This window comes from Orcinus orca, chromosome 4 (assembly GCF_937001465.1).
Source record: "Orcinus orca chromosome 4, mOrcOrc1.1, whole genome shotgun sequence".
Taxonomy (NCBI): Eukaryota; Metazoa; Chordata; class Mammalia; order Artiodactyla; family Delphinidae; genus Orcinus; species Orcinus orca.
The window spans coordinates 26,276,584-26,301,377 of record NC_064562.1 but is presented as its reverse complement, the minus strand read 5'-3'; the positions used below and the strand labels follow the sequence as shown (position 1 = coordinate 26,301,377).

Below are 24,794 nucleotides of genomic sequence, written 5' to 3'. Positions count from 1 at the left end.
GCTGTCATTTAGGGGCCTGGTGTGTTCACTGGGCAAATTCTAGACTCTCAGACTTGTTTCCTCACCCCTGAGAGATTGCCAGAAACTCCGCTCTTCTTCTGAGAGACCCTTGATTATCCCTTCAGCCTCCCATTCCAGACAACTTCACAATGTGGCAAATATTTTGAGGGGAAAATAGGCCATGTGCTTAAAGCTCTTGAAGTCTCTAATTACATCTTTTCTGAAAGACCACTAGTCATAGCTCTGCATGTTTCTCTGACTTCAAGAAGCAGCCCTCTATCTGGGCAAAGCCATGATTTGCAGCATCTTACCCCAGCCTAGAATCAACAAATGCCCCATGGTTAAAGTGGGTGCAGAAAGACCAGCAACCTCTCTGAGGTTCTCTCCTCACCAGAACCTGGCATCCTCTAGTCCTCTTTGTTTTAGCGGCTCTCTGATAACTCTAAAGTGATGATTTAAAAAATTTTACCTATAGTTATTCTCAGTAGGAACACTGTCTGCTTCAAACTACTTCATTCTCTTGGATTTAAAAGAGATATACTTAAAGTCCAGACCTCTCTGGTGTGGCTTCTATCGTGGAATCTTTCTACCTTGCCTTGCCTTGCCTTCTGTAGATAATGCTATCCTTTGCTCTAGAAACTTTACAAGTTACCTCTTAAAAAAGAGAATATAAAATTTTGAATCATCAGCATATAGCCATTTAAGGTATCTGAAGTCAGGGGTCTGGATACGATCGTATAGGACAGTTGTATAGATTAAACTCTGTATTGTGAGACTAGTTTTAGGTCAGAACTGTGAGGAGTGCAACACTTAAGGAAGAGAAAGAGGAGTCTCCAGAAAGACAAAGAAGAGATGAGAAAGGTAGGAGGAATATCAGAAGAAGGTGAAGTCACAGAGTCCACAAGAAGAGAACATTTCAATAAAGAGGGTGCATCAAATTATGTAGAAAGGGTAAGAAAGTTTGAAGTGAAAAGGACCCTGTGGATTTAGCAGTAATGAAATTTATATTATCTTATTACCTTACAACATTCTTATGAAGAAAGCATAAAAATTATATGAGAATAAAATTTATCCTAATCTTATTTATGATCTACAAAAATGACGATTTCATATGATTCAGCCTGATAGATGGAGAAGTAAAGGTTTACCAAAGAGAAGGAATTTGCTTAAACTCAAGAGTAAACACGAAATTCAAATCTTGTTCTTTTGACATCTGGTCTTATGTCCTTTGCACTGCACTACATATTTTTATCTATTGCTATCATTTCTTAATTATTCATTACTTAGATAAGTCTTTTCTCCCTCTTTTTTTTTGCGGTACGCGGGCCTCTCACTGCTGTGGCCTCTCCCGCTGCGGAGCACAGGCTCAGCGGCCATGGCCCACGAGCCCAGCCGCTCCGCAGCATGTGGGATCCTGGGGCACGAACCCGCGTCCCTTGCATCAGCAGGCGGACTCTCAACCACTGCGCCACCAGGGAAGCCCTTTTCTCCCTCTTTTTACAAAACGAAATCATAATTTTATTATGTGCACATGTATTTGTTTATATTGGCTATTTTTCTTTTCTTTGTCTTAAAGGGACATTATTATTTTTTCCAGTTTTATTGAGAAATAATTGGCACACATCACTGTATAAGTTTAAGGTGTACAGCATGATGGTTTGATTTACTTATATTGTGAAATGATTACCACCATAGGTTTAGTTAACATCCATCATCTCATGTATTGATAGATGGTGAAAAGAAGAAAAAAAGATTCTCCTTGTGATGAGAACTCTTAGATCTACTCTCTTAACAACTTTCCTAGGTATCACACAGCAGTGTTAGCTATGGTTTTCATGGTGTACATTACATCCCTAGCATGTATTTATCTTATCTGTTTTTCTTTTTTTTTTTTTTTTTTTGCGGTACGCGGGCCTCTCACTGTTGTGGCCTCTCCCGTTGCGGAGCACAGGCTCCGGACGCGCAGGCTCAACGGCCATGGCTCACCGGCCCAGCCGCTCCACGGCATGTGGGATCCTCCCGGACCGGGGCACGAACCCGTGTCCCCTGCATCGGCAGGCGGACTCTCAACCACTGCGCCACCAGGGAAGCCCTGTTTTTCTTTTTAATGATAGTTAAGTCTGGTTAACTTGTTGTTGTCCTCCAAAGATGTTCTGCAATTTCTTCTTAACATTTACCATTTTGGCTTTTGATGAAATTATTGTTTTTAATTGACATTGACTTCAAATGTAATTAAGAATTGTTCATGTAGATTAGAATACTCTCTAGGTCTTGTCTTTTTGTTATGCCTCTTTTTTTTAAAAAAAACAAGTAACTTTAAGACCAGTTAAACTATGTAAACTTAACTCTCCAGGAACTCTTTCTGGAGGAAATTTCTCTACATAGAAACTTTTTCAGACTTACAAGTCCAGAATTAATATCTTGACCCTCTGTAATAGAGTGACTGATTTTGACCTTCTGAGGTGGTCCCTTCTTCACTAGGGTAAAAGAGCTTGCTTTCCATAGTGAGCTCTTTGAGTTGGATTCTGTCTTTCTTGTTAAGGTGCCTTTGTGGTATCCTTACTTTTAACATATTTGGAACTTCTGAAGTTTCTTTTGGATCATATTAGACTTTCTTTTGCTACAAGTAGGTCATGATTGCTGTTAACTGGTTCTATTCCTTCCTAAGTGAAAGAATGGTTAAAATGCCAGGATCTGCTGCTTCTTGTGGTAACAGTTCTCACATTGAGGTTCTATAGAATTTCATCAAGTCACAGCTATGGTTAATGAAGGAGCAGAAGGTAGTGAGAGTGGAGAGCAGAGGGCAACTTTCTTGAAGCAACTTTCAAGTCATTGTTCTTTATTCTATTTATTTTCCAGGGATATGTGATTAGCAATAGGAAGGGACATGTGAACAGCTTTGTATTTAATATTTGATGTTATTTTATTTTTTTTTTTTTTTTGCGATACGCGGGCCCCTCACTGTTGTGGCCTCTCCCGCTGCGGAGCACAGGCTCCAGACGCGCAGGCTCAGCGGCCATGACTCAAGGGCCCAGCCGCTCCGCGGCATGTGGGATCCTCCCGGACCGGGGCACGAACCTGTGTCCCCTACATCGGCAGGCAGACTCTCAACCACTGCGCCACCAGGGAAGCCCTTGATGTTATTTTTATTAACAAATGACTTTTTTTTTTTTTAAGGTAAGCTTTGTTTATGGTGGAGTTAATACTTATATATATCCTTAGAGGATATATATATATATCCTTAGAGGATACCCTTAAATAAATCAAAGCCAGAGTAGAGTTGTGACTTAGAGATTGCTGATAGGAAGCAGAAGATCCTGGAGCCAGGCGGAGAGATCGCTTCGTAGAGAAACTCTAATGGATTGTATTTATATACAGTTTTCACTGATAGCAGCTGATATCAAGGAAGGAATGTTGAGGAAAGGTAGTAGCTCCTATTCAGAAGTGACTCGGTGGGCTTTGGGCTGGCAGCAGTGCTGATGTTGTGGGCCATCACATGGCTTGTCCTGCCACTAGGTGGAAGACCTACTATGTAGGCTGCCCCTAAAACACACGTTTTATAAGTAACTAATTAAATTACCAAACAAGATCATGGTCAAGTAATGAAATGAAGTGAAATGAAATGTTGAAGAGATATTTATTTCAAACTAACACTAAGAATTGGCTCAGCTTATTATAGCTGTTTGGGTTAGTTATAAACACCTGTAAAGCAGTGTTTTTCATGCAGAATTTTCACCAGTCTTATATAAAATTTTCAATATTTATTATTTGTTTGCTACCCTTGCAAATAAAAAAACTAATGTTTTCTATTTCTGTGTAAGAAAATTACCACAAACCTAGTGGCTTAACACAACATGTATTTATTATCTCACAGTTTCTGTGAGTCAAGAGTCTAGGCTATCAGAGAATTCTTCTGAGAGAGAACTGATTTGGCAAGGTGGGGGCAGTCACTGGTGACTTTGACAAGATTGGATTCAGTGTGTGGACAAAATTTAGATTGAAGTGGGATAAAAATAACTAGGAGGTGAAAAAAATTTTAAACTTTTAAAGGAGTTTTGCTGTGAAAAGAAATAGAATTGGGGCAGTATGTGGAAGAGGACATAGGATCAAGAAAGGGTTTTATTTTTAATGTTTAAGATGACAGATATGGCACGTTTGTAATGCTGATGACAGTGATCCAGGAGACAAGAGAAAATGATTTGGAGAGGTAGTGACTACAGTGGGAGCAGAGTCTTTGGCTGGGAAAGAAAGGGTGGGATCTGTTGAGCAAATGGAAGAACCATTCTCACAAAGATGCAGGGGCAGTTCAACTACAGTATAACAGCTGGTGGGAAGATGGTAATTTTTTTCTCTAATTGCTTCTATTTTCTTAGTGAAATCAGATATCTGCTCAGAGAGAGAAGATTAGAGCAGGTGTTAGGATTTGAAGGGAAGCTCAGAAAGAGCTATTCCAGAGACAGTGAAAGCATATTTTCTAAAGGAATATAGTAAGAGTTTTGCGTGGTGCTACGTATATACTTGCATATATACTTGTCTTAAATTTAAAGTGAGAACCAGTCAGCATGTTGATTATTTTTCTCCACTAGGCATTGAACAGGAAGAGAGTTAGGTTTAACCAGGATTGTTCTGTTCTCCCTCAGAAAAGTATGAAACAGTAAGAGAGGAAATTGGATTTCAGTATATAAAGGGATTGATTATCAAAACGAATTGTGGGGTATCATTGAGGAAAAATAGGAACTGAAGACATTGAATGGGTTAACGAACAGTAAAAAAGTAGATGGAATCAGTAGTCTAGCTGTTTGGCTAGGGTTGATGTTATGGCAGTGGCGTCACTTGAGAAACCTGGTGACTTGGGCTATAGAGATGGGGATGCTTGAAGTCAAGATGTCAGCGATCTTACAGCTGCTGCCCATGCTCCAATATAGAGCATGATGGTGGGGGAGGGATAACTGAAGTGGAGTGAAGGTAAAAATCATTGGAAATGAAGAAGCTGAAGAGGAGAATCTGGATCATTAAATGGATCATCTCTGTGGATATTGAAATCACCAAGAAGGAGGATTCTGTTACTGGAGCAATGGAATACAGTCAATGACATGTTAAAATCATGTGCTGAAACTTTCTGAAACTATTCCTCTTTTGAGTTCCTCTCCCAACCACACCAAATTACAAACAGATTTTTTAATAAGGTAAGTATGTTTATTGAGAAAAGCATAGATAAGACATAAACTCAATAATAAGACATAAACTCAATAAAATGAGAATGATCCATATTCTCACCATTATAGATATTTCCATGTATATTTTGGTGAATATCCTTTCAGACTTTTGTATCCATACAAAAAAATCATATATATAAGATCATGCAATACATGTTATTTAGTACTGTGCTCTTTAAAACTAACCAGAGGTAGTTGCAAATAACTGCAAACATATGAAGAGATGCATCATTTTGAATTGCTATCAGGTATTCCAGGGTATGGATGTACCATAATTAGTCACTGTTTTACTATTGCTGCATAACAAATCACACTAAAACTTAGTGGTGTTAAACAATAGTAATCACTTATAATCGCATGGTTTCTGTTCAGGAATTTGGAAAGAGCTTGGCTGGGCATTTCTCTCTTGGAGTCTTTCATGCAGTTGCAGTCGTATGTCAGCTAGGCTGACTGGGACTGGAGGATCCACTTCTAAAGTGGTTCACTCATATGGCTGGCAGTTTGGTGCTAATCGCTGGCTGAGGCCTTGGTTTCTTTCTACATGGGCCTCTCTATGGGGCTTCTTCTTGTCATGGGAGCTGGCTTCCCACAGAAAGAATGATCCAACAGATGCAGGCAGAAGCTGCAGTGCCTGTTGTGACCTATCTGCAGATAGTCACTTCTGACATATTCTATTTGTTGTACAAAGTCAGCCCTGATTCATTGTAGGAGGGGACTACGCAAGGCCGTGAATTACCAGTGATCATCCTAGGGGCTGGTCACCACAACCGCCCTTCTACTGGTGGCTATTTAACTTGTTTCCAAGGAATATTATTATACCTAGCATCTCTGTGCCCTGTCTTAAGTATTTCCCTGTAGTTTCAGAAGTGGAGTTGCCGAACTACTTTTCAAAATGATTATTATACCTATTTAATTTCCAAATCAGTCTATGAGAGTATACATTCCCCTCACCCTCACCAATACTTAGTGTTTGTAATTACTTTAATCTTTGCTAATCTGATAGACATTGTATAATATAGAGAGATATAGATATAGATAGATATAGTATCTATTTAATTATTAGTGAGATTGAACAATTTCCTTGTGTCTGTTGGTCCATTGCATTGCTTTTTTTCTTATATTATTACTGATATTAGTTCTTGTGAAATTTACAAGTGTTTTTTCTCACTTTGCTATTTGTATTTTTATTTTCTTTTAGTCTTGTAGATATTTTTGACGTTCATGTAGTCGTCTGTTTTTTTTTTCCATCATATTTGGGTTTTTGAATTGCTTTGAAAGGTGAACCCTACCAAAAGATTATAAACATGTTCCTGTATATTTTTTCTAATACTCTTGTAGGTTTGTTGTTGTGATTATTAATTTATATAGTATTAAAATTAAATATTTAAGAATTTACTTTTGTGTTTGGTATAAAGTTAATATCTAAACTTTTCATTTAATCAACCAGTGTTACAGTGCTGTTTTTTTTTTTTTTTTTTGCGGCACACGGGCCTCTCACTGTTGTGGCCTCTCCCGTCGCAGAGCACAGGCTCCAGACGCGCAGGCTCAGCGGCCATGGCTCACAGGCCTAGCCGCTCCACGGCATGTGAGATCCTCCCGGATTGGGGCACGAACCTGTATCCCCCGCATCAGCAGGCAGACTCTCAACCACTGCGCCACCAGGGAAGCCCTACAGTGTATCCATCCTTTCTTCAGTGTACATGTTAGTTTTCTACTCAATATCCATTCTCCCTAACCTTCTGTTAGAACTCCAATTTTATTCGGCTCCCTACCCTGCAGAAAGTAGCCATGTGCTGCCACCTTCCCCAACCCTTGGAAGTGAATCCTAATTGAGCCAAACTAATCATGGTGATTCCACTCCTCTCCTGATTGACTTAGGGATGGATATTCAATAAGAGCTTCAGGGAAGATGTGCTTGTTCTTAAAGAAGGGAACCAAGAGAGGAACAGTACTTGATTTCTTCCTCTGGAGAAGAAGTCTAGGAGAAATTAAGTTTGGGACAATGCTAGCTCACCCACACTGGAAGAACAAAAGGAAGATAGCACCTTGGTCCTAGATAGCATTTTTGAGCTTCTGAATTAACCTCTCCTGTGACTGTGTTAACTCAGGTATTTGAACTGTGTGAGGTGATAAATGTCCTCATCATTTAAGCCTCATTGAGTTAGATTTTATGTTACTTGCAGCCAAATGCATTCTGATACACCTGCAATGTGAAATGCAGTACCACACCATTTATTTAATACAGCTTTATACTAGATGTTAGTATCTGGAATTATCAGCCCTATTCCTCATCCCCATTTTTCTTTTTCACATTTTAACTCTTCTTACCCCACCCTTTTTTTCCAGAAAAACTTAATTAATATTTCTATCTCTGCTTTCTTTTTGGTTTCATCTGTCAAATGTATTTTTACCATCTGCTTGTATTTAGAATATTTCTTAATCACTGCGTTAACACACAGGTTTGTCTTTTTAAGATAATATGTAGTTACTTAGATTTTGAGGGTTTTTTTTAAGTAACAGTTTTAATGAGATATAATTCACATACCATACAATTCACTGATTTAAGATGTATACATTTTTATCACCCCCCAAAAGAAACCCTGTACTGATTAGTAGTCACTTCCCATCCTGCCCCCCAGGACTGAGCCCTAAGCAACTACCAATCCACTTTCTGTCTCTATGGATTTACCTACTTTGGACATTCATATAATAGAATCATATACAATGTGGTCCTTTATGACTGGCTTATTTCACTTATTTTCAGAGTTTATCAATGTTCTACGTACACCAGTGCTTCATTTCTTTTTATTGCCAAATACAATAGTATTTGTATCGTATGCATATACCCCAATTTGTTTATCCATTTATCAGTTGCTAGACATTTGGGTTGTTTCCATCTTTGGGCTATTATGAATAATGCTGTTACAAACATCTGTGTACACATTTTTGTGTGGACATATGTTTTCATTTCTTGGATATAAACCTAAGGGTGGAATTGCTGGATCATATGGTAACTGCGTTTAATCATTTGAGGAACTGCAAGACAGTTTTCTAAAGTGGCTGAACCACTATACATTTCTACCAGCAGTGCTTTAAGGTTCCAGTGTCTCCACATGATTTGGGGTTTTTTTTGACTCTAAGAAAGAACCTGAGTTTTTATGTGTGTGCATTTTTTATCGTGGTAAATATACATAAAATTTACTGTTTTTAATCATTTTAAAGTGTATAATTCTGTGATATTTAGCATATTCACAATGTTGTGCAGGTGTCACCACCATCCACCTCCAGAACTTTTTTATCTTCTCAAACTGAAACTCCATATCCATTAAACACTAACTCCCCATTTCCTCCTCCCCCAGCCTCTGGCAGCTGCTGTTCTACTTTCTGTCCCTATGAATTTGTTTCCTCTAGGTACCTCATCTGAGTGGAATCATACAGTATTTGTTCTTTTGCCACTGGCTTATTTCACTAGCATAATATCTTCAAGAGAATCTGAGCTTTTTTAAGGTGGTGTTTGGTACATGCATCTTTCATCATCTTATTTTATGCTGTCTATATATCATCCTGCCATGTCCTTATATAATATTATTTCCTTTTTTCCCTCTCTGTAGAGGAAATCTCTAGATTTTGAAATCAGCACCCTACTTTTAATTCTCTGATTTTTCCCTTTTGTAGTTCTTTTTATGTTATATGTGTAGTTACGTATATGACATAAAGGGAACTGTGTTATGGTGAAGAGATTAGTGGCCAATTTTCTCTTGCCCATATTTCTTTTATTTTATTTTTTTGGTATAATATAGGATTTTGGACAAAATTATTATTACTAAATTATCTTTACATTATGTAAACATTACATTAGTGTTTAAAAGCATAGACTCTGGAATCTCACTGCTTGTTTTAATCACACCTCTGCCACTTGCCAGCTGTGTGACCTTGGTGAAGTTATTTAAACTTTCTGTGTCTCAGTTGTCACATTTGTCACATCAGGATAATAATATTACCTGCCTCATTGCTAGGATTAAATAGATTAATTTACTTAGTGCTCTTAGAGGAGTACCTGGCACATAATATGTGCTATATAAGAGTTTACTGTTATTATCATTAGCATTCTCCTTGAGGAATTATTGTTGGCATTTACGTTTTATTTTATAAAAATTAATTTATTGTTTTTGGTTAACTGTGTGTGTGGTTTTTTGTTTGTTTGGTTGGTTTTTGGTTTCTTCCTCACTGCTAGGATTTCTATTATGTCCTCTTTCTTGAAGTCTTATTGTCATGTTTAAGTTGTATCTGTTTGTACTACTCTGAGTAGTTTTTTCAGGTGTGATCCGCTGTCTTGTTTACCACTATATTTTCAGTCCCTAGAACATAGTTTGGCGCATAATAGGTGTTCAATAAAGATTTGATAAATGAATGTGTGCCTGGAGTCCTTGCATATCTGTTAGGCTCTGGCAAAAGGGGGCCTTAGAGGGAAATTGCAAGGCAGGAAGAGGAAAAGGGGACTTGCTTCTTTCTGTTTGAACCCTGTTTGCTTCCCATCATCCCAGCAATGTTTCTTCACAGCGGCAGGTCCTTCTTCTAGCAAGGCTTGAGTCCAGTTTGCAGTGTCTCTGACTCTCACGGTACAGTCGTCCCTCCATACCTGCGGGGGATTGGTTCCAGGACCCCTCATGAATACCAAAATGCAAGGATGCTCAAGTCGCATCTATAAAATGGCACAGCTCAGTGGGCCCTGTGTATCCAGGGGTTCTGCATCCACGGATATGGAGGGCCGACTGTACCACCCCCTGAAGCCACACATCTGAAAAACCACCACTGCTAGCCAGTTGGCACCCCCTCCTTGAGGTCTGTATGCCAGCCCCACAGGGCCCTTCCTCCAGAAACCCAGCACCAGCCCAGCAGCTCCCTCGTAGAGATCTAAGTTCCAATCCCTCTATGAACTTCTCAGTCTTAATTTGTCTCTTTGCTTTGTTCCCCAACCTTAGAACTGCACTTCTGGTACTTGTTCCCTCCATGATACCTTAGTATTCTCCTTGGCCTCTCCATTTCTCTAGTTAGCAACTTGATTCCTCCTTAGGGAACTCTCTCTTAAAATACCCTGTGTGTCTCCTGACTCCACCCTGACTGAGACAGCTTATCTGTCTTATGAAATTATGTCACCTTTCTGAAGGTAGACTCTATCAATAACTATTCTCTATGTCAGGGATCAGCAACTGCAGCCCGTGGGCCAAATCGAGCCTGTGTCCTACTTTTGTAAGTAAAGTGTTACTCAAACATAATCACACCCATTCACTTTCATATTGTCTATAACTGTCACTTTGCAAAGGCAGAGATGAGTAGTCATGATAGAGACCACATGGTCCACACCACCTATAATGTTTGCTGTCTGGTCCTTTATAGAAAAAGTTTGCCAACCCCTATCCTACATCTATAGTTAGCAGAATTTTTGGTATTTAGTAGACATGCCAATAAAAAATGTTAAGCGAGGGAATATATGGAGGAAAGAGCCAAAAAGAGAGATGGTAAAAAGAAAGAACAAGGAGGAATATAGAAAAATTTACATTTTAATGGTGATGAAAATTTTATTTATTGAGGTCCAGATCAGATATAAGGGAAAAAAAGAAAGTTAAACTGGCAAAATTTTACCTTTCATTAATTTTCTGTTTAAAAATATAAAAAATCATGTAAATAAATTTTGCTTAAAATATATTAACCTTTTAATCAAACTTATGAAAAAACATTGAAATTATATCTACCATGTGTACTTGAATTTTTTTAAATCCATGAAATAAGTTAAAATATGGCAGTATCAGAATAATAACATTTTAGAGTTGACTGAGAATTTTAAACAGAGCACAATAGAACTGAAGTAGACACATAAGTTGGTGTTTATGACTTTGGGGCAATGTAGTTGATTGTGAAGCCATTTGAGAGATGTTAACAGCTACACATACTTTGTAATATACATTTAGTGACTGAGATCAGTAAACTTTTTATGTTCTGAAGAACTAGTTTACTGATAGTATTTATTGAATAATTTACTACATTTACAATTCCGTACATATCATGCCCCAAATCATATGCTGTAAAATCTTAGTATAACTTCCAGTACAGTGAAGCACTTAAAAAATACTCTGAAAATAACATTGAGTCTATCAGAAATAGTGGTTGAATTTGTCAAAAACATTCTATTAGTAAGGAGTTGAGTAGAATTTTAGTTTTACTTTTTGGTCATTACTGAGATTCATTATTGTACATTTACCTAGAGAATAGATTATCCCAACCAGAGCTGCTTTCCCCCTTCTCTGAACTCCTGTGTGTATCTATTATAATAGTTTCCTGTTGTTGCTACAAAACATTACCGTACACTTAGTGGCTGAAAACAACACACAATTATTATCTTACAATTCTGAAGGTCAGAAGTCCAAAATGGGTCCAATGGATGAAAATCAAGGTGTCAGCAAGGTGCATTCTTTTTAGGAGCTCCTAAGGGAGAATGCTTCTTGCTTTTTCTAGCTTTTAGAGGATGCCCACATCCCTTGGCTTGTGGTTGCATCACTCAGCCTTTGCTTCCATCATCACGTCTCCTTTACTGTCTCTCTTATAATGACCCTGTGATTACATTGGGCCCACCCAGGTAATCCAGGATAAGCTTCCCATCCCCAAATCTTTAACTTAATCACATCTGCAAAGTCCCTTTGCCATTGTAAGTTAATGTATTCAGGGGATTTGGGGAGGAACATGGACATCTCTGGGGGCCTATTATTCTGCCTAGCACATCTTTCTTCTTTTATTTAGAATCATTGAATGTCAGAGCTGAAAAGGACATTGGATGAAAACTTGTCCAATCCCTTTACTTTACACATGAAGAAGCTGAATGAAACCAGAGGCTGTTTGTCTGCCTCTAAGCACTCTTTAGGTGTGAATCAGGCCTAATTTATGTTTTGTATGCCTAACTATACTTACAGTAATACCTTGAACATTTTAAGTACTCAGTAACTATTTATTGCCTGAATGATTAAAAGGTTAGTGATAGAAACCAGATATATCTGGTCTCTGACTCAATTATTTTAAGTTAGTGCTAATAGGAGTTTATAAAAAGCCACTGACTGACAATACCATAAAGGGTAGAGATTCATTTATTCTTATATTTTGTAATTAAAAGGAGGAAATTATTCCTTCTTAAAAATAACTACCTTTTTTAGTATTCCATTTCTCTGTCTCTTGTCTCTTGTTTTTCTAGAGTAACTCATGGAATCCGGATTTAGTTTCTTTTATATTCATTGCCATTGGGCTGGGTTGATAAGATAAACCTGTATTTTCTGTAATGCATATTTTTCAGCTGTGTCCAATATTTAGGACAATTTAAAAATCAATACTTATCTTTTAAAAACTATTTCATAACTTTAGGAAATATTTTAGAAATTTAGGTTTATTTTTTTACTTATAATTTTTCTTCCCTTGTTAAGGAAGGATAGTTTGGACTCTTGGTTAAAATAAAATGAAAAAAAAATTTTTTTAATTAATTAATTAATTTTTGGCTTCGTTGGGTCTTCATTGCTGCACACGGGCTTTCTCTAGCTGCGGCAAGCATTGGCTTACTCTTTGTTGCGGTGTGCAGGTTTCTCATTGCAGTGGCTTCTCTTGTTGCAGAGTGTGGGCTCTAGGCGCGTGGGCTTCAGTAGTTGTGGCATGTGGGCGGGCTCAGTAGTTGTGGCTCGCGGGCTCTAGAGTGCAGGCTCAGTAGTTGTGGCGCACGGGCTTAGTTGCTCCGCGGCATATGTGATCTTCCCGGACCAGGGCTCAAACCCATGTCCCCTGCATTGGCAGGCAAATTCTTAACCGCTGCGCCACCAGGGAAGTCCCAATAAAATGAAAAATTTTTTTAAGTTTATCTGGCATTTCTTTTTGAAAAACATTAAAACCTAGATTTTAGGTTTAGATTGTCATTCAGATAGATAAATCACTTACTATTTTCCAAGAAAAAAAGCTTTGTCTGATACTTGTGCAATGACTGATTTTCTTTTGTTAATATTCTTGTAGTTTATATAGAATCTGATTTATTGTTATGTGAGTTTGGATATATTAGGCATGGTTCTTGAAATAAAATATACCAGAAGCATTATGTTCTAAGCATTTAGAGTCTTTTCTTACTTGTATCAGCATGGTTTTTCATTGGCCCTATACATTTATACATGTCTAAATCATATACACGTTTCTACAAATACTAAGATTGCAAATAATTCTATTTTTATTTTGTCTACAAGAATGGTACATGTAAAGTGCTTAGCAACTGTAAAAATGGACCATGGTAAAAGTGCCCAATAACTGATAATGTTTATTATATTGTCATGCTGTCCATGAGAAAAATGTTAATTATAAGTCAACTTTAGAATACATTCATTATAATAAATTATATTCATTGGGTGAAAACATAATCTGACTTTTCTTTTCTTGGCAGCAACTTGAATTGGTGGAACCAAGTGGCTGGATTCACGTTCCTTTAACTGATAATCATAAGAAGCCAACTCGCACATTCATGATACAGATTGCTGTTCTAGCCAATCATCAGAATGGAAGAGATACCCACATGAGACAAATTAAAATATACACACCCGTGGAAGAGAGCTCCATTGGTAAATTTCCTAGATGTACAACTATTGATTTCATGATGTATCGCTCCATAAGGTGACCTTGAAATAGAACAAAAGTCATTAAACATATCTTTATCTTGTCAGTAAAGATTAAATCTGGTATCTTTATTGAAAAATGGATCAATTATTTTGCAATTTTTTATGCATTGAAAAGTATTTTATTGTAACTTTAATAAATAACTTTTGGGTCATACTATGTTTATTTTCTTTAACATATAATAAAGCTCACATATTTTATAATTATTAAAATGAATTTGAGCCAATCATTAAATTTTTCCTTATGTCAAAAGAAAACCAGTTGAACTGAAAATTTTTAAGATATACACAATTTTTTACTAACTAGGTAATTATTTCATATAGTGATCATGCATTACAGTAATGATTTACTGCGTGTTTGGGAACAAAACTATGTTTTACCAATAGATATTATCTTTAATAGGCCAGAATTATTATTTTTTTCTATCCAGAGGAAGCTTCTTCTATTAATACTCGGTCTTTTTAAAAACTGTGTCAAAATAAGCTTAGCATTCAGTGTGTGATGAGAACCATTCTGATTTGGGGAATGTAATTAATTGTGTCATAATTATTGTACTCCCATGAAATATTTTTAACCCTAGGGTTGTCTATATCCTGATATTATGTCAGCAATTGCCAATATAATCTGCTGTTTATTCTAATTCTAATGCTGTTTATAGAATAGTTTCAAATTTGTGTCTGACACTGAAGCATTCCCTAAGGGATAATGTAGCTCATGAAAATTTTAAAAATATATGAAATTGTTCTTTACATATAAAAATATTTTAAAGTCCCTTAAATGAGGTTTCTTTCCATGGTTTAACATGAGTCGATTTGATTCTGTATATCTCCCCCGGCACCACCCACTACCCCATATCCTTACTTTGGGGGAGACAGAACTTCTCCATATTGGTTCTTTTTTTTTTCTTTTTGTGGTTGTGCCGCATGGCTTGTGGGAATCTTACTTCTCCGACTAGGGATCGAACCCGAGCCCTTGGCAGTGAGAGCATGGAGTCCTAACCACTGGACTGCCAGGGAATTCCCACCATATTGGCTCTTGTTTGGGAAAGATTCCTCAGAGGTTCTTGCATTACTGGGTAGACTGAAGTCTTAAATTAGCAAAGTTTAGGAAATAATTATGTGTTTGATTTATTCTGGCAGAGTACTAATTTACATGGATGCTATAAAAAATGAAGGTTTCATTTTTTTCACTCAGCAGAATCTCAGCTCTTTTTTCTATGAGTTCCACAAAGAGTTTGTCATTTTCATTCTGTTGTCTTTAAAGTAAGAAGCATGGTAAGTGACTGTATCATCACCAAAAAGTCTGTAACCAAAACTCATTTGAGATCAGTGAATTACTCCCAAGCATAGATGTCAGATGCTGGGAAGGGTAGAAGAAAAACAGATGGATAGGAATTAAAAGAGAAGGAGAGAATCAAGAAAATAAGAAGAGCAATATATACTTGGCACTGTACTGATGTTCTGCGTTAGTCTGATAAGGAAAACATTCATGTAAACAACAGGCAGAGTCTAAGAGGCAGAGAAATCTAATAAAAAGTACAGGAAGTTTTATTAGTAATAATGTTACTACTTGCTAACTGCTTTTTAAAAATTTGCTTAAAAGAAAAAAGGAGGAGGACTAATTATCATTTACCTGATCCAGTCTGTTATTTCCTACTATTAATAGTTTGTGAAAAAAACTCCTGCAATTAGGAAGAATTAAGAAGAATGTTGGGAAAATCACTATGTTTTCTAGTTCTACTCCCTTTCCCTGTTTTTCATAAACCAGCTGAGCACCTCATTAGGCATGGGAAAATTTGGTAGCCCCGGATTGTGGAGGTAATGCTTCCCCTTATTTTAAGGATTATCTGAAGTCCTGATAGGCCATGTATTACATTAACAATGCATAATTATCTGAAGCAGTTTCATTTCTCTTTTGAAAGAGCAAATTATATAGCCAACAAAATATTTCTATCTAGAATATATAAAGAACTCTTCTTATCACTTAACAGGAAGAAGACAAACAATCCCATTAAAGTGAGCAAAAGATTTAAACAATCATTTCATCAAAGAAGACATATGATTGACAAATAAGCATATGAAAAGATGCTCAACTTCATTGGATGTTAGTGAAATGCAAATTAAAATCGTAATGAGATACCATTTCACAGCCACTAGAATGACTGTGGTTAAAATGACAACGAGGAGGGGGAAGGGTAAGCTGGGACGAAGTGAGAGAGTGGCATGGACATATATACACTACCAAATGTAAAACAGATAGCTAGTGGGAAGCAGCCGCAGAGCACAGGGAGATCAGCTCGGTGCTTTGTGTCCCCCTAGAGGGGTGGGATAGGCAGGGTGGAAGGGAGATGCAAGAGGGAGGAGAAATGGGGATATTATGTATAGCTGATTCACTTTGTTATACAGCAGCAACTAACACAACATTGTAAAACAATTATACTCCAATAAAGATGTTAAAAAAAAAGACAATTGCACGTGTTAGCAAAGATATGGAGGAAATGGACCTCTTGTCAAACTACTGATGAGGATGTAATTAGTGTATAACCACTTTGGAAAACATTTTGGTAATTTCTTAAGTTAAACATATACCTGTGTATGGGTATTTACCCAAGAGAAAAGAAAGCATATGTCCGTACAAAGACTTGCACATGAATGTTCATAGCAGCTTTATTTGTAGTACCTAAAAATTGGAAACAATGCAAATGTTGATCAATAGGAGAAGGTATAAACAAATTGTGGTAAATCCATATAATAGGATACTACTCAGCGATAAAAATAAATGAACAGTTAATACATGCGACAACATGGATACATTTACAAAATAATTATGCTGAAAGAAAGAAACCACAAAAAAGAGTATATAGTGTATGATTCTTTTTTTTTTTTTTTTAATTCTAGAAAGTACAAACTCATCAAGTGATAGAAAGCATATTAGTGGTTGCACAGGATGGGGAGCAGACAGAAGCAAGAAGGCATGAATTATTTGGGGGGATGACAGAAATGTTCATTATCCTGACAGTGGTACTGGTTTCACAGCTATATACATATGCCAAAATTTATCAAATCATACATATGTGCAGTTTATTGCATGTCAATCATACCTTAATAAAGCTGATTTTAAAATAGCTTATTCTACCTGTTTCACATAGGAATCACCCAAAGAGGCTAGATTTGACATAGTTACATTTCTTACTGTATAGGATCTGAGAATAAAAAACTAACATTGAAACGCCATCTTAACAGTTAATAAAACAATGACAGCAACTTCACAGATTCATCCGTAATCAGTATACTTTTTGAGTATTGATCAAACTGCAGTTATGAGATTTAAATATTTAAATTATACATGTAATTGAAGTATTAGACACTTTAAAAATCAGCTTATTACCTGTGGAAATACTGTCACAAGGAACTCTTTGTATAAACCTGGAATTTTAAAAGACAGCAGTTCACTGAAGGCTAATAAATACCCAACTCTAAAAAGACTAATAGATATTGAATGTTGAATTAGACATAATAAGGAAACCAAAGTAAATCTGATGCAGACTTTGCTTTCCAGTTGCTTATAGTCTACTAGGGGAAATAATAGGTCTCTGATAACCAGATCAGAAATTAGACTGGTAAGATCTCTAACTGGTGGATGGAAAAGAGAGAGTTAACTTCTTATTCAGAAGTTAGAGGTGAAGCTAAAAGAAGGCATTGTGGAGGAGGTGGAACTGAAGAAAGAAAGACTATTTGTAATATCAGCTAGTTATTCACTTTTTAAGCCTATTCTCGAATCCAAACTATCATTGTTTTTACGTGAATAACAACAATTAATTTGAAACAGATGATTTGTATGTTAGGAATCCAGTGATGTTTTGTACTTTTGCTCTCATTTGAAAGATTCCAACAATTAAAACACAGACCAATCTTGAAAAGTAATTTTAGACACCATGCCTTCTGTTCTTTTAGCCATTATGACTACTAGTTTAGTACAGATTAATACACTACAGTATAAATTTTTATGAGTATAAAATGTTATAACTCAAATACAAATATTTGATGTTTCTAGTGTTTTAGAAAATTTTACTTTAAATTCTTAATAACATGTTGGCTTATTATATGTCATTTTTAATTGAATTCTTGGTTCAATTACCTTTTAAAAATGATAAAAGTTGCAAAATATGTTAAATTAAAGCATTAGGGAAAATAATACTTTGTAGTTGTGGTTATTTGGAGACACTTTTGCTTTGTGGAGCTTTTAAAACAAGTTAATCTTCTTTTGCCCACATTGTTTTGATTTTTCCCACTTCTACTATGACTCCCTAGAGTATGGTGTTTGGAAGTGTTTGCTGTACAAAGCTGTTTACCAGCCATCTACAAGGAAGCTCTCTGTGCTTCATGATCTGCCATTTAGTTGGGCCTGCTTCTGTGCAATGGTGTCTAGAAGGCGTTAGAGAGAGGAAGACAACAAAGGAAAAACCTCAGGGATTAGTTTATTAATTATCCATGATAATGATTTATTCTATTAACAGGACATATCTTAAGGCTAATTAATTACAACTCCCCCCACCATAAATCTAAGAAAATGTCTATAACCCATGGCAATTTTGTAAGAAAAGTTGAAATTATTTTTTAGTAATACTAACCAGTCTGTATTTCAGTTTTATGTGAAAGTACCCTCCCTTTTTTCTGTGGCTAATCCTGCCACCATTGTTTGTCTTCTCTTGTCCTTTCTGGTTAAAAGAATCAATTTACTATTTTGCCAACATAAGCAAAATGACAGTTACACCAACTTAAAGGTATTCTATCTTATGAAATCTTTTTCTGAGTGAATTGGTATTTCAGGAAATGGTATTTCACATCATGTATAATTGAAGCTCTAGTATTTACCATCTCAGTTGTTTTAATTACTGCATTTGTGGCCGTAAGCTTTCCACTGATGCAGTTCAATGGTGACCATAAGATGTTTTTCCACTATGTATTTGCTTTTCCGGTGTTGAGAGCAAATTACGATTCTCTCCCTGTGGTCCTAGAAATAACTCCCCCAACTGTTTTTATAGACTTTATTCTGAGACCAGCTCTCCTCTGTACCCTGGCATTCATCTATAGCTGGAGATCCAGATTTTAACAGATCATTTCCTGTTATTACTATAGCAGTATCAAAATACTGATCACTTACCAAGAAGCAAAGTATCCAAAACACTGAAGTAGAGAGTTCAGCCAGCTGTTTGTTTTCCAACTGTTAAAATTTATAAGAATCACATGTTAAATGAATATGGAGAAATAATGAAATAAAGGGTAGGCTCCGTAAAAGGAGGATGGTAACAAGCCATCCAGCTATTAAGTTATAACACACTCAGGTGTCTACCAAGACAAAGGAAAGGAATTTTACTATTTATCTTAAAAACAGTGCTTATTTTTAAGGTAGCATTCAGTAACTGATAGGAGATGCAAGGAAGTCCTTGTCATGAAGTCTTCTTTCATTTTTTTCCATCATCCAGGCTGTTTAGAACAAAATTCATCATTTCTTTCTTGAAATGTTCAACTGTTAGACTGGTATTTGGGTGTAACTTTGACTCTTCTCCTTCATCTTTACATACTCAGTAACTGTAAGCCCTGCAGATTCTTTTTCCACATTAATTATCACTTTTGGTTTCACCCCATTCACATCATTCTAGGTCAGTTCAGTCTTACCAGAAAAGAAACGACACCGGATAAAACTTTCTAATGTTGCAAACTGGAATAGATGCTAACCGCCCTGTAAGTTCTTTAATACACATGCACATTTCCAGAGGTAGGAAATGAATATCACGCTAAATGAGAAGCTCCAGTGCTCTCTTACCCTGTCCAACTAGTTCTAAGCCAGTCTATTAGACCCACTCTTACTCCTAATTCTAGTTCTGAATCCCTTAGCTGCTGGTAGCTACTTCTTGTTTGTTCTCTCTTGGCCCTTTGGAATTTCACGATAAGGACTATTTTTGTAGCTCCAAACTTGTCTCCCCTCAGTGTTGTTTCCTTAGGCCACGTTGGGTAAGTTTTCTTTATTTTGATCAACTGAATAGTACTCTCTATCCTATACTATCTCTAATAACATAGCTGATCATGTTAGTAACACTGTGCCAATGAAGAGAGATAAATACAGTTTGGCATATGACATTTACTAAGGCTGGAAAGCATGCAATACATTTTATAAAGAAATATTTAGAGGGGAATAATCCACATGTCATTTTGTCATTATTAAGGATACTTGATTACTCATCCCTATTAAATAAAAAAGTTGTTGACTCTACAATGCTGTGATCAGTTGTACTGCATATAGTCTCCAGGAGAAAATTATTGCATGTTTTTTCAAACAATCAGCCTATACGATTGAATGCCTTATATCCTGTGTAGAATACAAATAAGTAGAAAACGTGTTTCCTATTCAAAAAGAATTTATAGTCTAGCTGATGATAGCTAGGAACACAGAGACATTCACACATACTTAACAAAAGGTAATATTGACTGAAACAGATAAGTATTGTTTTAATAAGGACAAATATCACCAGTGCCCAGGGTAGTCAGTAAGGTTCTTATGGAAGAGAGAGAAATTCATGTACATAGGGGTATCTGAAGAGGCCTTCTTCTTAGGTTATGTACAAGTTGAGAAATAGTGAAGATGAAGGTCAAAGTATCACCTTCTTTTCTAATAGACAACAAATTGAGGGATGTGTTTTTAAGTCTTAGCTAATTTGGGCTTTTCTAATAATGAATCCTTAAGATTCATGTCATAGCTGGTTGCACTGAATGGGTCGGGGAGCTCCCTAGAAGGAGAATGGAACTGAGCCATATAGCTTCAATTATTCTTCCTATATTTACAAATCAAATGTTTACCTCCTTGGGGATGGAGTAAAGGGGTGGAGAGAGGCTCCGAGTAAAGGAACTGAGTTTCCTTTCAGTTGGGAATCATCAGGAGTGGGGAAGAAGTGTTCCAAAATTTATACTCTGGTTCCAGAACAATGTGTAGGTTTAAGTGGAGAGAGAGAAAATGGGAGAGCATTTTAGGCATGGAAAGCTGTACACATTTGTGAAGGAATGAGGAGGTTATATTCAGACTACAGTAAGCAGGGTGTTAACTTTAGTAACTATGTAACATCAAGTTATAAGATGGAAGAAAGGTAGGGCAGGGTCGGGTCAAAGTTTAATCTTACCCTGTTATGTATAGGGTAACTATAGTTTTATATGCATACCCTTATATTCCTCTTATATTTAATGCTATATTAAAACTTCGGAGGAGAAAAGATGCAATGTGGGCAGCCTAACACCCACCACCATTATAAGTTGTGAAGGAGACCATGGAATTAAAAACTATTTTTTGAAACTAGTTTTTGTAAGTCAAAATATTTAGTTAATATTTGTCTTACATAATTAAGATTGGACCTTGGAGAAGACTATCAGAAGTTTGCCTGGATAAACAGTTGGGTGGAAATCTGTGCTTTTCCAAAGGGCATTCCTCAGAGGATGATGCTTGTGGAATCACGGAAATGTCCACCCAGTTTGGATCCACTGTTCCATGTTCCCTCCTTCCATTCCAGACGTTTAGATAATAAAGGAAATTCTTAGAAAAATCCACTTGTAAGCAAGACCATCAGAAATCATACATACATAGCCCCAAATAAGGCTCTCAAGTGGCCATTATAAACAATTTAACTTCTTGGAATATGGCATGTTATGTGTTTAAACAAAGTCATTAGTAGAAATACAACTTGATTCCTTTGGGTCCAATTTGTGCTTGTCTTACATCTAATTACTTTTGGATTCAAAAATAAAAAAGACTTCTTTTAGAAATGAAGTCTTTGAAACAGTATTAATTCATACTATAATCCCTTTTAAAGATATGTTAACTGAATCATGAAATATACTAATGATATGAAGAAACAATATAGTGTAAGCACAGTTTCTTGTTTTAAATAATAGTAACCATTTTGCATATGCTTTTTGTGTAGCTAGTGAATATAATAAGAGGAAATATTATTTTAATGGAAGGGTCCTGTGTGTGAAATTTTCTATTATTTGCAAGCTAAAAGGAAGTGACTCAGTAATATGGGAATTATATGAGCACTTGAATCCTATCTATGTAATCTTTGGCCAATTTTATCAGCCTTTTTCTTTCTTTTTTTTTTTTTTTTTTTTTGCAGTACGCGGGCCTCTTACTGCTGTGGCCTCTCCCATTGCGGAGTACAGGCTCCGGACGCGCAGGCTCAGCGGCCATGGCTCACAGGCCCAGCCACTCCGTGGCATGTGGGATCTTCCCAGACCGGGGCACAAACCCGCGTCCCCTGCGTCGGCAGGCAGACTCCCAACCACTGTGCCACCAGGGAAGCCCAGCCTTTTTCTTTTTAAGTGTGTGTGTGTGTGTGTGTGTGTGTGTGTGTGTGTGTGTGTGTGTGTGTGTGTGTGTGTGTAGCATAACATATACAGTGAAATGCACCAAGCACTAGCTCAATGAGAGTAAGGTCAAAGTGGATATCCATGTCCATGCCAGTGGGTAACATACCTTCTTGGAAGCCCTCTTCATGTCCCATCTCCACCACTATTCCCTTCCTCCTTTCCAAGATTACCCTCTACCCCTAATCAAAGAGTGTAGCTAAGTTTTACCTATGTTTAATGTACAATAATATACATTATATCCATATGTATATACAAATCTGCAATATATTTTCTTTTGTATTGGTTTCCTTTTACTCAGCATGATTTTTGTAATATATATTTACTGTAGTATGTAGCTATAGTCTGTTCATTTTTACTGCTATATATCTAGTATTGTATTGTAGGAATATACCATAATTTATTTATTCACTCTACTGATGTTGGTTATTGTATTTTCCCATTTGAAGCTATTACAAAATAACGCTGTTATGAAATTCTAGTGCCTGTCTTTTGACTCATATGTGCATTTCCATTAGATATGTATATAGGAGCCATATAGTAGCTTGCACAGAGGGTACACGTATGCCCATCGTTTGTAGGTGATGCCTGATCACTTTCCAAAGTGTATGTATCCATTCACATGGCAACAGCAGGGAGTAAGAGCCCTGCTGCTCCCCTTACTCACCAATCTTTAGGATTGTTGATCTTTTAAATTTTAGCCACTTTGGTGAATGTAGTGTTACCTAATTGTAGTTTTAATTAGTTATTAGTTCCCTAATAACTAATGAGGTCAAGCCACTTTTCATACGTTTGTTGTCAATTTGGATAGCCTCTTTTGTGAAGTATTCTAGTCTTTTGCTCATTTAAAAAGTTTGTCTTTATTTTCCTTATTGATCTATAAAAGTGCTTCACATATTCTGGTTATAAATGCTATGACAGTTATAAATGTTGTAACTATTTTCCCCTACTCTGTGGTTTGCCTTTTCATTCTCTTAAAGATGGGATCTCTTAATGAACAGAAATTATTTTTAATGTAAACCAATTTAATAATCTTTTCCATGATGTTGTGTTTTTTTGAGCAGTAAGAAGTCTTTTGCAACATGAGCATTATGAACATATCCTCTTACATTATCTTCTAAAAGCTTTATTTGCTTAGTTGTAGATTTAGATCTGCAGTCCACCTTAGATGATAGGACTTACATTTCAATTTTTTTCTTCCCTATATGGATATCCAATCAACCCAGCACCATGCACTGAAGACCATAATTTCCCATTGCTCTACAATGTCACCTTTATTTCAAATCAAGTGTCTATGTGTGTATGGTATGTTTTTGAGCTCTCTATGCTATCCAATTTGTCTATTCTTGCATCAAAACCATACTGTCTTTATTACTGTTGATTTGTAATACATTTTTTAACATCTTTATTGGAGTATAATTGCTTTACAATGGTGTGTTAGATTCTGCTTTATAACAAAGTGAATCAGCTATACATATACATATATCCCCATATCTCCTCCCTCTTGCATCTCCCTCCCACCCTCCCTATCCCACCCCTCTAGGTGGTCACAAAGCACCAAGCTGATCTCCCTGTGCTATGCAGCTGCTTCCCACTAGCTATCTGTTTTACATTTGGTAGTGTATATATGTCCATGCCACTCTCTCACTTCGTCCCAGCTTACCCTTCCCCCTCCCTGTGTCCTCAAGTCCATTCTCTATGTCTACGTCTTTATTCCTGTCCTGCCCCTAGGTTCTTCAGAACGATTTTTTTTTTATTAAGATTCCATATATATGTGTTAGCATATGGTTTTTGTTTTCCTCTTTCGTAGAATGAGTTTGGGAGTGTTCCTCCCTCTGCTATATTTTGGAAGAGTTTGAGAAGGATAGGTGTTAGCTCTTCTCTAAATGTTTGATAGAATTCGCCTGTGAAGCCATCTGGTCCTGGACTTTTGTTTGTTGGAAGATTTTTAATCACAGTTTCAATTTCAGTGCTTGTGATTGGTCTGTTCATATTTTCTATTTCTTCCTGATTCAGTCTTGGCAGGTTGTGCATTTCTAAGAATTTGTGCATTTCTTCCAGGTTGTCCATTTTATTGGCATAGAGTTGCTTCTAGTAATCTCCCATGATCTTTTGTATTTCTGCTGTGTCAGTTGTTACTTCTCCTTTTTCATTTCTAATTCTATTGATTTGAGTCTTCCTTTTTTTCTTGATGAGGCTGGCTAATGGTTTATCAATTTTGTTTATCTTCTCAAAGAACCAGCTTTTAGTTTTATTGATCTTTGCTATCGTTTCCTTCATTTCTTTTTCATTTATTTCTGATCTGATTTTTATGATTTCTTTCCTCCTGCTAACTTTGGGGTTTTTTTGTTCTTCTTTCTCTAATTGCTTTAGGTGCAAGGTTAGGTTGTTTATTCGAGATGTTTCCTGTTTCTTAAGGTAGGATTGTATGGCTATAAACTTCCCTCTTAGAACTGTTTTTGCTGCATCCCATAGATTT

At 36.6% G+C, this 24,794-nt stretch overlaps 1 protein-coding gene across 4 annotated transcripts in view; it reads left to right on the top strand.

The window, feature by feature from the left end:
• Positions 1–22,254, top strand: part of ANAPC10 (anaphase promoting complex subunit 10) — an 81,501-nt gene extending 59,247 nt beyond the window's left edge. The window contains exons 5-7 of one of the 4 annotated variants that reach the window (XR_007477249.1): positions 13,675–13,849; positions 15,099–15,178; positions 15,895–22,254. Coding sequence is in view for 3 of the 4 variants with exons in the window: in XM_004263603.2 (XP_004263651.1) it covers positions 13,675–13,905 (231 nt within the window). In the remaining variant the exon portion in view is untranslated. The other 3 variants (XM_049709539.1, XM_049709540.1, XM_004263603.2) reach the window with 3 other exon arrangements.
• Positions 22,255–24,794: the final 2,540 nt, after the last annotated feature.